The 14,166-nt window shown below is 51.5% G+C and overlaps 1 protein-coding gene across 3 annotated transcripts in view; it reads right to left on the bottom strand.

Moving 5' to 3' along the window:
* PRKAR1B (protein kinase cAMP-dependent type I regulatory subunit beta) overlaps positions 1-13,269 on the bottom strand; it is a 124,040-nt gene extending 110,771 nt beyond the window's left edge. The window contains exons 1-2 of one of the 3 annotated variants that reach the window (XM_084764265.1): positions 13,105-13,269; positions 10,666-10,864 (exon numbers count right to left, since the gene is read on the bottom strand). In XM_084764265.1, coding sequence (XP_084620391.1) covers positions 10,666-10,842 — 177 coding nt within the window. In that variant the 5' untranslated portion in view covers positions 10,843-10,864; positions 13,105-13,269. Of the gene's footprint in view, positions 1-10,665; positions 10,865-11,897; positions 12,188-12,799; positions 12,935-13,104 lie in introns of those variants that run through there. The other 2 variants (XM_084764266.1, XM_084764264.1) reach the window with 2 other exon arrangements.
* Positions 13,270-14,166: the final 897 nt, after the last annotated feature.

The raw sequence follows: 14,166 nt of genomic DNA, 5'->3' as shown, positions 1-14,166 counted from the left end.
TTGTGGGTGCTAGAAATGGAACCAGAATCCTCCGGAAGAGCCGCCGGGGCCCTTACCCGATGAGCATCTCTCCAGCCCCAATAATTGCTAGTGCATGTTAATAAACCTCAGCTCCAGCCAGGCAGGGTGGCACACGCTTTTAATCCCAGCACTCGGGAGGCAGAGGCAGGCGGACCTCTATGAGTTTTGAAGCCAGCCTGGTCTAAAAATCCAGGGCTACACAGAGAAACCTTGTCTTGAGAAAATAAAAACAAAAACAAGCAAACAAGCAAAAAAGATAAAGCCAGGACAAGAAAACCCCTATCTCAAACCCTCCCCCCCCAAATAAATAAATAAAAATAAAGATAAAACTCAGCTCCACTTCATATTAGCCCATCCTAAAGCTCTTTTCTGCTGTGAGGCCATGGTTCTGATTTTATCTAAACGATAAGAGGAGACAGCAGTGGCGGTGGGGCATGTCTGTAATCCCAGCACTCAGGGAGACGGAGGCAAGTGGATCTCTGTGAATGCTGGGATTAAAGGTGTGCACTACCACTGCCCAACTCAACAGGTTACTTTCTGTTTTAATTTGTTTTTAATATGGTTGACATAAATTGGCCATTGTGTTAGCATACAGGCGGTCCCACTAGCCTACCTTTCAGGGACCTAGCGACCCCTGATGTCATTACTTGCCGCCACCGCCAGGTGCACCCCAGGTATATGCTTGATAAAAGGACCCTGCTTCCCCCCCACCCCACCTCACCCCATCATGGGCCCTCCTCTCTCTCTCCCTCCCTGCTCTCTCCCCCCACTCCCACTTTCCACAACAAAACCTCCTTTATACCAAATATGTGCCACGGTAATCATTATTATAACCCTTGGGACACCTCAACTTTATGAGAACAGTGAGACCCAGATGTTGGAATGACCGGGCTCAGGGAGAGAAAGAAGGTCCTGACTGAATAAGGCCCCCAGGACCCCACAGAACTATCCCCAAAGGACAAACTGCCACCTGGAGCCAATGACCCCGAGCAAGGGTAGGAGTGGGGAGGGACAAGGATCTGGCCCTTAGGCGGGGCTCCAAGCCATGTGCCTGGAAATGCCTATGAATGTCTCAAGGCTGAACTCAGCAAGATTTTGTATGGCTCACCTACTTGTAAAACACTCTTATTCAAATGACTTATGGCTTTGAGACAGCCAAAGTGACCTGAGTTTCTCTATGGGCTTTTGGCTAGGAGTAAAGTACTATTAAATGGTGTTAAAAACAGTTCTCAGTTGGGCAGTGGTAGCATATGCCTTTAATCCCAGCACTCTGAGAGGCAGAGGCAAGTGGATCTGTGTTGAGTTCGATGTCAGCCTGGTCAACAAAGTGAGTGTCAGGACAGCCAGGGCTATACAGAGAAACTTTGTCTCAAAAAACAAACACCAGTTGGGCAGTGGTGGCCCCCGCCTTTAATCCCAGCACTTGGAAGGTAGAGGCAGGCAAATCGCTGTGAGTTCGAGACCAGCCTGGTCTACAAAGCAAGTCTGGGATAGCCAGGGCTATTACACAGAGAGAACCTTGTCTCAAAAAGTAAAAGCAAACAAACAAAAAACAAACACACAAAAACCCGGTCCTCATAGGCCAACAAGATGGATTAATGCATAAAGGAGCTTGCCACCAAGCCTAACAGCCTGAGTTCAGTCCCCGGAACCTACATCTTTGAGGGAAAGAACCAAGTCCTGTAAATTGTCCTCTGACCTCCATCTGTCTGGCTACATAAGCAAGCTGTGTGACGCCCTCCACTGTGCTCTGCCAGTCTTCCCTCACTGGGGTCTTTCTTTAGCTGCTTGGTTTTTGGTGCTGGCCATAGTGGGGACTAAACCCAGGGCCTCAGGCTTGCTAGCCATGTGCTCTGCCACTGAGTTACATCCCTAGCCTTGTGCACACTTCTGACCTTTATCATTGATAGGACTGACTGAACACAAAGGGGCCAGTAGCAGCTACAGGGTGGGAGCGATGGCCCAAGTGGTTCAAGACGCAGTGGTAGCAAGGGATGTCTGAGAAGGTTAGAGGGGTGGGGGTGGGGGTTGCAGGAATCAGGAACCGAAGGCTCTAGTCACATGAAGAACTTCCAAGGGGTTGCCAAGACTCAGGGGCTGAGGGTCCCTAGACGCAGGATGCAAGAGCCTTTCGCACCCAAGGCCAGTTCAGAAGCAGAGACAGCAGCAGATGCTGGCCCTCTGCTGCTACTGCCCCCAGTGGCTACAACCAGTGGGAGGCAGGTGGGTTCACAATGGCTGCCAAAAGGAAGAGTTAAAGTCCGGAGTAGAGAGCCTCCAAACTTGAATACGGAGCCACGAGCCTGCGGAGCCACGAGCCTGTGGCTTCTAAATCCAGGAGCAATGTAGGAGTCCTCTCGGTGTAGGACTCTGAGCCTCCACCTCTGCCCATCTGTACACAAGGATGGCTCGTCACCTACCCACAATTCCTATGTAGGTAGGACTCCAGCCAACTCATTTGTACCAGCATGTGTGCTTCTACCTTACTGAGTCTAAGCCCCACCCTGTCTCAGAAACACAGTGTCAGGCCACTCCAAACACCGGTGGAGAAAGTGCATGAGTGAACAAACAAACGAACAGTTGAATGAACAGAAAAGGCAACATCACATGAGCCTTCACAACACAAGCTGCCGCTCAGCCACCCTGCTACCCTGTAAGGTGGGACATCAGGAATGGAGATGTAAGGGGGTCACAGTGGTGGGACCCCTGAAAGCCCTTCCAGGATCAGTGTTTCCCCCCCCCTCAAATCAAGACATGGGTGGCAATAGGTGAGTCATAACAGCCTTGGTTATGGGATGGAAGCAGGGGCAAACTCTGGCTTTCATGAGTCTTTAGATAGTGGGGCTCAGTTGAGACACATCCCCTTTGCCAGACCCATGGCCAATTGGAAACATCTAGATGTTCATGGTTCGGCCTGTGTCCATCAGTGGCTCCTGGTACAGAAGCGAGTGTGGCTCTGCTCCCCTATGTCCTCCCTCGAGGACCCTAGATAACACTGACACATATCGTCACAAGGACAGGACACTGCTCCTCCATCACTGGGGCCTCAGTCTCTAGGGGACACCACCAGTCCTGGCAAAGAATGTTTTTTTTCCATCTCAACAGACAGTGGGTGAAGCTCAGCAGGATACAGGTGTTCCAAAACATCAAAGCCATGGGTTTCTGGAATCATCAGGAGGAAACAGGCTGGGGCTTTGTGCCAGGCAATCTCTCCCAGCCTTGCCTCCTATTTTGTCTCAGGCCAGTGCAAGTATAGCATGGGCATATGGGGCGCGCGCGCGCGCACACACACACACACACACACACACACACACACACACACGACCTCCCACCTCCACTTATGGACTCCAGACCGCCTCTGGCTTTTCAGATCCCTTCCCCCCCCCCCCCCTTTCCTGTCTCCTGCTTTTTCCACTAAAGCAGGACAGTCAAGGTCAAGGGTTAGGACAGGCTTTCCCAGCCAAAGGAATTTTCCTAATAAGTATGGGAACACATTTCCAGAAAGCTCCTTCAGTATGTGCCCAGGAAGGAAGTGAAGTGGGGGGGGACTGTCTCCATCCTGTCCCCCCCAGGGACCAGTCAACTTCCTGGGTTCTGTATGGTGTTCTCCAACTCAACTGACCACGGGTTTCCTACATGCCCGGGACAAAAACCTGCACCCGCCAAGAGGAAGCAAACAGAGGGGTGGGGGTGGACTCAACAGAGGCTTGACCCCCCCCTCCCGCCTCCCCAAAAGAAGTCAGCATACCCTTGGGGGTTAGACAGAATTCCTCAGTCCTACCAACTTCAGCTGTCCACGTCCCTGGCCTGGAGAACAAGATTCAGGAGAGTCAGAAAAGAGGCCATTCCTGAGGGGGGCAGTCAACGTCACGGCGCATGCGCCTGGGGCAGGGCGCGCATGTGGGCAAGGGTCCTGAGGAGTTCTCCGCCCCTGGCCTAAAGGAGGAGGCCTGTGTTTGAGGACCTGGTTCTCCTCAAATCCTAGCAGAGTCAGCTTAGTCTCCAGTCCTGGCCTTGAACTCACAGAGATCCGCCTGCCTCTGCTTCCCCAGAAGCTAGGATTTCAGGCGTGAGCCACCAGGCCCGGCCAGAAAGCACGTTATTAATGAACTGGAAAGGTTTAGAGTCATTCAGTGCTCTTGGACCACAGTGAAGCCAGACATGAATGACAGATATCTGGAAAACCTCCAGATGCTGCAAAAGTTAAACAAAGAAGAATCCTCACGAATGAAGCAAATATTAAGTCTCGAGAGAGAGACGGACAATATCTTGAGCTGAGTAAAACCAGGAAGAGGAAGCCCCCAGCACAGCATCAAGTATGTACAATGCTGCCAAAACAGTGCTCAGGGGAACTCTGTGGACTTGAGCGTTTCCTTTAGAAAAGAATTCAACTACTATCTGGGCATTTCTTTCACCTTAAGCTTTGGAAAGGGTACAGCCATCAACACTGCACAAGGAAACCATAAAAGAGCAAATGCAACGATATTAAATGAGAAAAAATAAATAAAGAAGGATCCGGATAGTGGACAAAACTAACACCTACTCCTTGAAAAGACATCCACAAGGCTAGAGAAGTGGCTTTGGTGGCGCTGGCAGGTTCCGTTCCCAGCCCCCCACATGGCAGGTCACAACATGTATTATCTATAGTTGCAGGGGATCCAGCACCCTCTTCTGGTCCCCAAGGCTACCCAGCACACATGCACAGTGCACGGACATGCGTTGCAGGCAGAACTTTAAACTTTAAAAGGAAAAAAAAAATCATTAGAATTGATACTCCTCTAGACAGGTTGGTTAGCAACAACAGAGAGGCACCAATTACCAATATCAAGAATGAAATAGGGGACCAGAAAGATGTCCAGGTGGCCTTTCTTGCTGCTCTTCCGGAGAGCCAGAATTGACTTCCCAGCACCCACATCAGGTGGCTCACAAGTGCCTGTAATTTCAGCTCTAGGGGCTCCCTCCACAGGCACCCACATACATGCGCACAGACACAGACAAACATACACATATAAATAAATAAATAAATAAATAACAAAAAATTTACAATTAATAAAATACCAGGCCGGCAAGATGGCTTAGTGGGTAAAGGCACTTGGCATATAAACCTGGTAACCAAGTGCTATCCCGGAACATGTCCTAGTTAGTCTTAATTTCTGACTTGACAGAACGTAGAATCACCCAGAAAAATTCTCAATGAGGAATTCTCCAGTTCAGGCTAGCGGGTGGTGTGTCTGTGGGGGAACTATCTTGATTTCCCTAATTTAGGTATGGGGATAGGGACATGCCCATTGTGGACGGTGCCATTCTCTGAGTTTAGGTCTCCTCATGCTGAGAACCCTTTAATACACTTCCTCATGTTGGGGTGACCCCCCCCAACCATAAAGTTATTTTTGATGCCTCTTCATAACTGTAATTTTGCTACTGTTATGGATCGTAATGTAGATGTCTGTGTTTTCTGATGGTCTTAGGCGACCCCTGTAAAAGGGTCCTTTAACACCTCCCCCCAAAGGAGTCTGGACCCACAGGTTGAGGTCAGTAGAGAAGCCTGGTGGCCTGGTGGCCTGGTGGCCTGGTGGCCTGGTGGCCTGGTGGCCTGGTGGCATAACACCTTTTAATCCTAATACTCAGAAGGTAGAGAAAGACGTCTGTGAGTTCAGCCTGGTCTATACAGTGGAGTCAGGGCCAGCCAGGTCTACACAGTGAGAACCTGTATCCCTTCACACACGTGCGCCCACACCTAGCTGCCCCTCGACTTCTGCACAGTCACACACATCCACACATGCTCACACACTCACACAAAGTACTGAACAATTGCACACAGAGTAGTCAGTGGAAAGGATGGCTCCGCGGAACAGATGACAGATGGAGAAAGACATAAAATAGGAGACTGCTGCTGCCACATGGCCACACACAGCTAACGACAGCTTTTCAATAGCACACCCAGGAGAGAAGGGGCAGGGGGCAGGTTGGGGGGCAGGGAAGAAGTGGCTCGGCTGGCAAGAGGGTTAGGTTGCAACCATTGGATCCTGAGTTTGAACTCCTACCACTCGTGTAAAAGCCTGGGTGTTGCTGGGGATGGTGGCACACGTCTTTACGCCCAGCACTCTGGGAGGCAGAGGGAGGTGGACGGCTGTGATGTCGAGGCTAGCCTGGTCCACAAAGCGCAGGACAGCCAAAAGCTACACACAGAAAAACACTGTCTCAGAAGGAAAAAAAAAGTTTTTCTTCTTTAGATGATTTTGGGGCAGGAGGGGGGTTCAATACAGGGTCTCTATGTATAGCCTTGGCTGTCCCAGACTCACTCTGTAGACCAGGCTGCCCTCAAACTTACAGTGATCCACCTGCCTCTGCCTCCCTGTGCTAGGATTAAAGGCGTGCACCACCATGCCTGGCTCTCTAGGTGATTTTATTTGTGTTTCTGCCTTGTTTTGAGTTATATTTTTCTGATGAGGTCTTCCTATATAGGCCAGGCTGACCTTGAGATGCTGATGCTCCTGCCTCAGCCTGAGGGCCAGGATGACAGGCATGGACCACAGAGCCAGGCTCATGAATTCTTTTGAAATGTTTTAGGGGTGCTGGGAAGTCAGCAAAATGCTTACGGCTAATGCAGGAGGGTTTGAGTTTAGGCTCCAGCACATTTGTCATGCCAGCACTAAGGAGGCAGAGGCAAGCAAATCCCTGGAGCTCAAGAGCCAGCCAGCCTAGGTGAATGGATGGGTGAGCTCCAGGTTCAGTGAGAAACCCAGTCCCAAAGCAGTAAAGCGGAGAGAGAGATTAAGAAAGACATCAACCTCTGACCTCCACACACAGGTGCACGCATCATAGGCACCTGTGTGCACTGGTGCACATAAACACATACACACAAATATAAATCAATTAAATGGCAATTTAAAAAAATATATTTTAGCACTCAGGGAGGCAGAGGCAGGCGGATCTATGTGAGTTCGAGGCCAGCTTGGTCTACAGAGTGAGTCCAGGACAGCCAAGGATACACAGGAAAACTGTGTCTGGAAAAACAAACAAACAAAACAAAACACACACACATATACTTATATACGTGTACACACACACACACACACACACACACACACACACACACATATATATATATATTTTTTTTTTTTTAAGGGTTTTAGGACGTTGGCTCAGTGGTTAAGAGTGCTTACTGCTTTACAGAGGACCCCAATCCCCCAATTCTGTTTCCAGCAACTATGCTGGGTGGCTCACAAATGCCTAAAATTCTAATTCCAGAAGACTCCACACCCCCTTCTGGCCTCCAAACCCACCTTCATGTATGTGGTATACACACCCAGACACATACATACATACATACATACATACATACATACATACATACATAGTTAACAATAACAATGAAAATAAATTTTAAAAGCATTTTTGATGCGTTCTGTTTGCTAGTTTGTTTTCAGAGTTGAAGACAGAGCAGGGGCTTTTCGCAGCTGTGTAACAGGTGAACACTGGCCTCTGCCATGAGTACCACCCCTGCAATCATGGCAGATGCACTGTTTTAGGCAGAGGCCAGCAGATAGCTGTGAGTTAGAGGCCAGCCTGGTCTACAAAGTGAGTCCAGGACAGCCAAGCCTACACAGAGAAACCCTGTCTTCAAAACAAACAAACAAACAAACAAAAAGCCAGGTGCATGCTTTTAATGCCAGCACTTGAGAGGCAGAGGCAGGTAGATCGTTGTGAGTTCGAGGCTACCCTGGTCTACAAAGTGAGTCCAGGACAGCCGGGCTATTACACAGAGAAACCGTGTCTCGAAAAATCAACAGAGTGAGAGTGATAGTGAGAGAGAGACAGAGAGACAGACAGAGACAGACAGAGAGAGAACAAGGAGCCAAGCATGTGGTGCACTCCCAGCACTCTGGAGGCAGAGGCAATCGGATAGTTGTGAGTTCAAGGCCAGCCTGGTCTACAAAGTGAGGCTAGGACAGCCAAGGCTACACAGAGACCCTGTCTCGAAAAACCAGAAAGGGGGGAGGGGAAGGGGAGAGACCATTCTTTTGAGCCAGACATGGGGGTGATATCTACAGTCCCAGCACTTAAGGCCTACAGCAGGAGAATCATAACACTGAGACCAACCTGGGCTACATTAGCAATATCCTGTTTCCAAAAATGCACAAGATGGACTAGAGATGGTTTAGCAATTGAAAGAACTTATTCTTGCACAGGACCTGGGTTTCGTTCCCAGCACCCACATCTAGTGAGTCAAAACCGTTCATAACTCCAGTACCAAGGGCTCTGATGCCCTCCTCTAACCTCCATGGGGGCCACGCATGTGCATGGTACACAGGCACGCATGCAAGCAAAATACTCATACACACAAAATAAAGATGTAAATATTTAAAAATAGTAGTAGTAGCTGCTTTGGGTTAGAGCTGTGACCACAGGAAGCCGCCATGAAAAGCGTCTAACACCAGATGGTTCACAGGTGCTAAACGCAAGCCTTGGCCTGATGAGGTTCCCACATACCCATCTGGTCTCCAAGACACTAGGACAAAGGAGAGTTAAATGACCTCAGGTGAGCCAGGTGGTGGTGGCGCACGCCTTTAATCCCAGCACTCGGGAGGCAGAGGCAGTTGGATCTCTGTAAGTTCGAGGCCAGCCTGGTCTACAAAGTGAGTGCAGGACAGCCAAGGCTACATAGAGGGATTCTGTCTCTAAAAACCAAAAAAAAAAAAAAAAAAAAAAAAAAAGACCTCAGATGACACTCAGCAAAATCCTGGGCGGGGAGATACAGTAAGGAGAGATGGTGCCAGTGCCTGGGGTGGAGGGAAGCAGGATACAGCCAGCCCAGCCAGAGGAAGAACCCAGAAGAAGGGCTGGGGGAACACTGAGGATGGTCATTCACAGAGGAGCCAGTCCTGAGGGCCTCTGTCCTCAGAACAGGAGGGCTAGAGAGGTGAGGTAGCATGTGCTTAGAATCCTCACACTCTGGAGACTGAGGCAGGAGGATTATCAGTTTGAGGCCAGTCTGAGTTACGTAGTATGACCCTACCACAAACAAAGAAGTGGAGGGAGAGAATGAAGAAGGGAAGGATGGGGGGGGCGTGGTGCTTCTGGTCCAACCCGTCTGGAGGCATGCTCCTCCATCTATACTTGCAAGTCAGGCATGCAGATCCGCATGGACCTGGACCACCACACCCCCCCCATCACCTGCATGATAAGAGCTGTGTGCCTTTCGTTTATTTTTATGTATGCGTATGTCTGTGTGTAATGGGTTGTGTGTTCATGTATATGCACAAGTGAAATGTGTGTGTCTGAGGCCGGTGGAAGCTAAAAGAAGGCCCTGGATCCCATGGGAATGGAATTACAGATGGTTATAAACCACCATGTGGGTGCTGGGAATTGAACCCGGGCTCTTGCGGAAGAGCAACCTGTGTTCTTAACTGCTGAGTCAGCTCCCCACTCCTCTCACTGGGATCTGGGGGCTCACTAGTTGGGCTAGGCTGGCTGGTCACCAGACCTCAAAATAGCTCCTAAAACTAGACCTCAGCTGGGCAAAGTGGTACAGGCCTGTAGTCTCAGCACTGCAGAAAACGAGGAGGGAGGATTGCTGCAGGTATAAGACCAACCTTGGCTATAATGTGAGACCTCCTCAAGACATACACACACTAACCAGAGCTCATCCTCACCTTCCCAACATGAAAACTGCCAGTGAACCCCATGGCCACTAACCAGGCTCAGATTCATAAGCCATGAACTACACTGTCCATGAGAGTTCTGAAGACCATGAACCTCAAAGAAACAGAAGGAGGGATTCTACGGCCCAAAGATGAACCCTAGGCCTAACAAAGAGAAGCCAATGTCAAATCAGCTATGTGACCTAAGGTGAAGTCCAGGGCCTCATGCATGGGGCTACACACACAGCCCCTCACTGGAGGATTCTAGGTAGGTGCTCTACCACTGAGCCACGCCCCCAGCTCCTCACTGGAGGATTCTAGGCAGGTGCTCTACCATTGAGCCACACCCCAGCCCCTCACTGGGGGATTCTAGGCAGGTGCTCTACCACTGAGCCACATCCCAGCCCCTCACTGGGGGATTCTAGGCAGGTGCTCTACCATTGAGCCCACCCCAGCCCCTCACTGGGGGATTCTAGGCAGGGGCTCTACCACTGAGCCACACCCCAGCCACTCACTGGAGGATTCTAGGCAGGTGCTCTACCACTGAGCCACGCCCCCAGCCCCTCACTGGAGGATTCTAGGCAGGTGCTCTACCACTGAGCCACGCCCCCAGCCCCTCATTGGGGGATTCTAGGCAGGTGCTCTACCATGGAGCCATGCCCCCAGGCCCTCACTGGGAGATTCCAGGCAGATGCTTTACCACCGAGCCATGCTCCCAGCCCCTCACTGGGAGATTCTAGGCAAGTGCTCCACTGCTGAGCTATGTCCCTAACTACTCACTGGAGATATACAGGTAAGGGCTCTACCACTGAGCCACGTCCCCAGCCCCTAACTGGCTAATTCTAGGCAGATTCTCTACCATGGAGCCTCAGCCCCAGCCCTGTTTCCCAATGATCTTGACAGATCCTGAGATATAGAAACATTGCTCTCCTAGAATTCCAAGGAGGGGCTTGAAGCAGGCTTCCCCAGGGCACCCACCAAGGACACTGGTGGCACTAACCTTCTCCAGCTTCTCGAAGTGCTCCCGGAGGAAGCGCAGTGGCCGATCAGGCTTGGCGACACAGAGGTGCACAATGCATTCTTTGAGCACCTGCTGGATACCGTGTCTCTGCACGTACATCTCACATCCCTTTAGCGAGTCCTCATCCTCCGAGTGGATGTATGACGGGGAAGCCATGGCCAGAATGTCGTCTGCGGTCCTGTTGAAGAAGATAAAATCAGCTTCAGGACGTGCTGGGGGAAGGCAAGCTGCTCTGCCGTTGTGCTTTATAAAGCGTGCGTGGGCTGGGCCTGATGGTGCAGGCTTGTCATCCCAGCTGCTCAGAAGACGAAGGCAGAAGGGCTGTGAGTTCAAGGCTTGCCTGAACAGGAGCGGACTACACAACGTAGTGAGAACCTGCCTCCAAGTCAAAAGTAAGGAGACTGGGGTGGGGGTGGGGCACATGACTTAATTGGTAGGATGCTAGCCTGATATGCAGGTTCCACCCCAGGCACTAAACAAACACTGCAGTGATGCACGCCTGTAACCCCAGCACTACTCAGGAAGTAGAGGGATAAAGACAAGGAGTTTAAAGTCAGCCATGGCTATACATCAAGTTGGGAGGCCAGCCTAGTCTACATAGACAAAGAAGAAGAAGAAGAAGAAGAAGAAGAAGAAGAAGAAGAAGAAGAAGAAGAAGAAGAAGAAGAAGAAGAAGAAGAAGAAGAAGAAGGAAGAAGAAGAAGAAGAAGAAGAAGAAGAAGAAGAAGACGAGGAGGATAAGAATTGAGAGCATGGCTCATAGCTCATAGGGTAAAACACTTATGGCCCAAACATGAGGACAGGAGGTCAGATCCCTAGTACCCACATAAGTGCCAGGTAGCCATGGTAGTCTACAGTCCCAGTGTGTGGGAGGTAAAGATGAGACCCCTAGGGCAAGCTGACTAGCTAGACTAGCTGTGTCGGTGAGCTCTGAGTTCAGGGAGAAACCTTGCCTCAATATACAAAGTGGAAAATGGTCAAGGAAAACACCCAACACCAACCAATGTCCTACACACACACACAATTAATTATTTAAGAACCCATAGGCTCGTACATCAGTGATAGAGGGGCCTGGAGAACATGTAAGGCTCATTGCTAAGAATTAACTCCAGTGTTATTCCAGAAAGGTATAATGCCAGAAGACACTAAACTTCAAAGGTCTTTCTCTGATGAACTGGTTCATCACTCCAAACCTCAAATGCCTTCCTTACCTCTGAACAAACTCTTGTAGGCATGGAAATTTTTCAAGTACAATTTGTATACGGTCAGCTCTCCATTTCTGAGAAAATTCGGGTGGAATAAGTTGGGTGTTTGGCGCCCCCACCATGGGAACTAAGCTGTCAGATGGCTTCATTTTCAGCCACCCCCTCCCCCCCTTTTTAAGGATGTTAAACGTAGATGTTGTCATGATCTAAGGCCCCAGCGAGGGTGGGTGGGGCGGAGGGGGGTGTTGCTGTCAAAGGAATGGAGTGGCTTGTTTCATGAGGAAAGGAAAGGGGGTAAGGAAGACAATGGAACTGAGCTGGGGGGGGGGGGGCTTGGAAGACAGAAACAGAGGCCCGAAGGCTCTAGAACGCTCCAGTGTGTCCTGCGCTGGTTTGAGTCACAATGTCCAGATCATCGCCCCGCCCCGCACGGGTTGGAATCTCCTAGCCTAGAGGCCTCAGGAGTTTGAAGAGGCCCCATGCAGATGAGGTACACCTGGCCTCTGCAGGATGGGACACACGCACGCACACACACACACACACACACACACACACACACACACACACACATTGCGACCTGGTCCCCAGCCCTAAGCCCATCAAAAGAGCAATTGGGGATGCCCCCGATGGTGGTGGATGCAGGGCGCCCCCAGATCGTGGTGGGTACAGGGTGCCCTCCCCCCGACACTGGTGGGTGTAGCAGACCAGCCCAATCCTGTCCTGGGCGCTTGTGTAAGGGCTGGCTCCACCTAAGACGCCAGCAGTTTCCCCTCACCCGGGTGGCCCAGGGGCCAATTGTGCCGCTCTCTCCAAATCACTCTTGTCCTCGTGAGTCCCCCCAGTTGCCGCCGAGACCCAGCTCTAGCTAGGGCCGGGTCCCTCGACAGACCCCACCCCAGCCCTCGTACCTGTAGATGCGCGGTGCCGGAGGCCTGAGGCAGCTGCGCGGGGACGCGGGGACGCGGGGATGACGAGCGGGTCCCCGCACTGCAGCGGCGCCGCCCTCTGCCCGCCCCCGCTGCGCGCCACCGGCCGCCAGGCCCCCCGCGCAACGCGCCCGCGCGGGTCGTCCACCGACCGCTGCCCTCCCCAGGATCCGCTCCACTGCTGTAGAAAGACTCTGAATGGCACCGACAAACCGGAGCCCGGGTCGTACAGGCCGCCAAGACCTCCTGCCACCGCAACGCTCCCCTCCCGCGGACGCTCTCCTAACCTGGCTGGTGCAGCTCCTCCAGAGCCCAGATGCTCTGCTCAGGCCACACAACCCCGCTCTGTCTGAGCTGCCACCCTGGAGAGGGGGGAAGTCGCAATCAGTGCCTGCCCACTCTAAAGCCGAGGCCTGAAGCAAAAATTAGCCACCACGCATCCTGTCCTGCGCCATCTGCTCCTGTGGGGACAGAGTCAGTGATCTCACAGTTATCTAAGCCGCAGGAGAAAGGATGAGGCTCGCAGGTACTAGTGAAGACATCTCCAATCTCTGTCTAGATGGCCCTGTCCCTCGCCCATCCCTTCACTCACTCGTCCACACTCACCTGCTTGCCTCATCTATTCCTTCACTCACCTGTCGCCCCACCCACCTGTCCACACACACACAGCTATTGCCCACATCTATTCTTCCGTTCACGTGCCCCCCCCCCAAGTCATCCATCTACACTCCACGCTCCCACATTTGTTCCCCTACTCACCGTCTACTTTCCGTATCCTTCAGCTGTACCCCATTACTTCAGCTGTACCCCATGACCCTGCTACCTCTTGCCACGTTCACCAGGCCACCGTGTCCTGACACACATGCCTTCACATGGCCACCAACCTTTCCCGGAGCGCTGAGCAAAGACAACAAAAAGGAGCCATTTTTACCCTGGAACTTGGGCTGTGGTTGAGCTGGACCACACTTCACCACAGCTCCTCACTGGGGGATTCTAGGCAGGCTCCATTCCCAGCATCTTTCTTCCTTGAGTCCTGCTTTGAATTGGTTCTCTACAGCTGTGTAGCATATGACCCTACAGATTTAGTGGAGTAGTACCTATGTCATAGTGTTTGAAGGCTGATGTCCAGGCGCAGCTTGGCATGATCTGCCACTGCCGGTGAAGGGTCCTCTCCTACGCTGGACTAGGACCAGTTGGTTCCCATACATTTGCATAGTATCACTTCCCGGAAGTGCCCTTTGTTTTTAGCTGTTCCTAGAGACTGCCCCAATCCCTTGCCACATGACTCTCTGCACATCAGCTCACATGCTGGGCTGCTGGCATCCTTAAAACCATCCAAGGAGACAGTC

This window comes from Acomys minous (genome assembly GCF_964271855.1).
Source record: "Acomys minous genome assembly, chromosome: 16".
Taxonomy (NCBI): Eukaryota; Metazoa; Chordata; class Mammalia; order Rodentia; family Muridae; genus Acomys; species Acomys minous.
The sequence above is the reverse complement of the archived record's forward strand: the minus strand, read 5'-3'. Positions and strand labels throughout refer to the sequence as shown.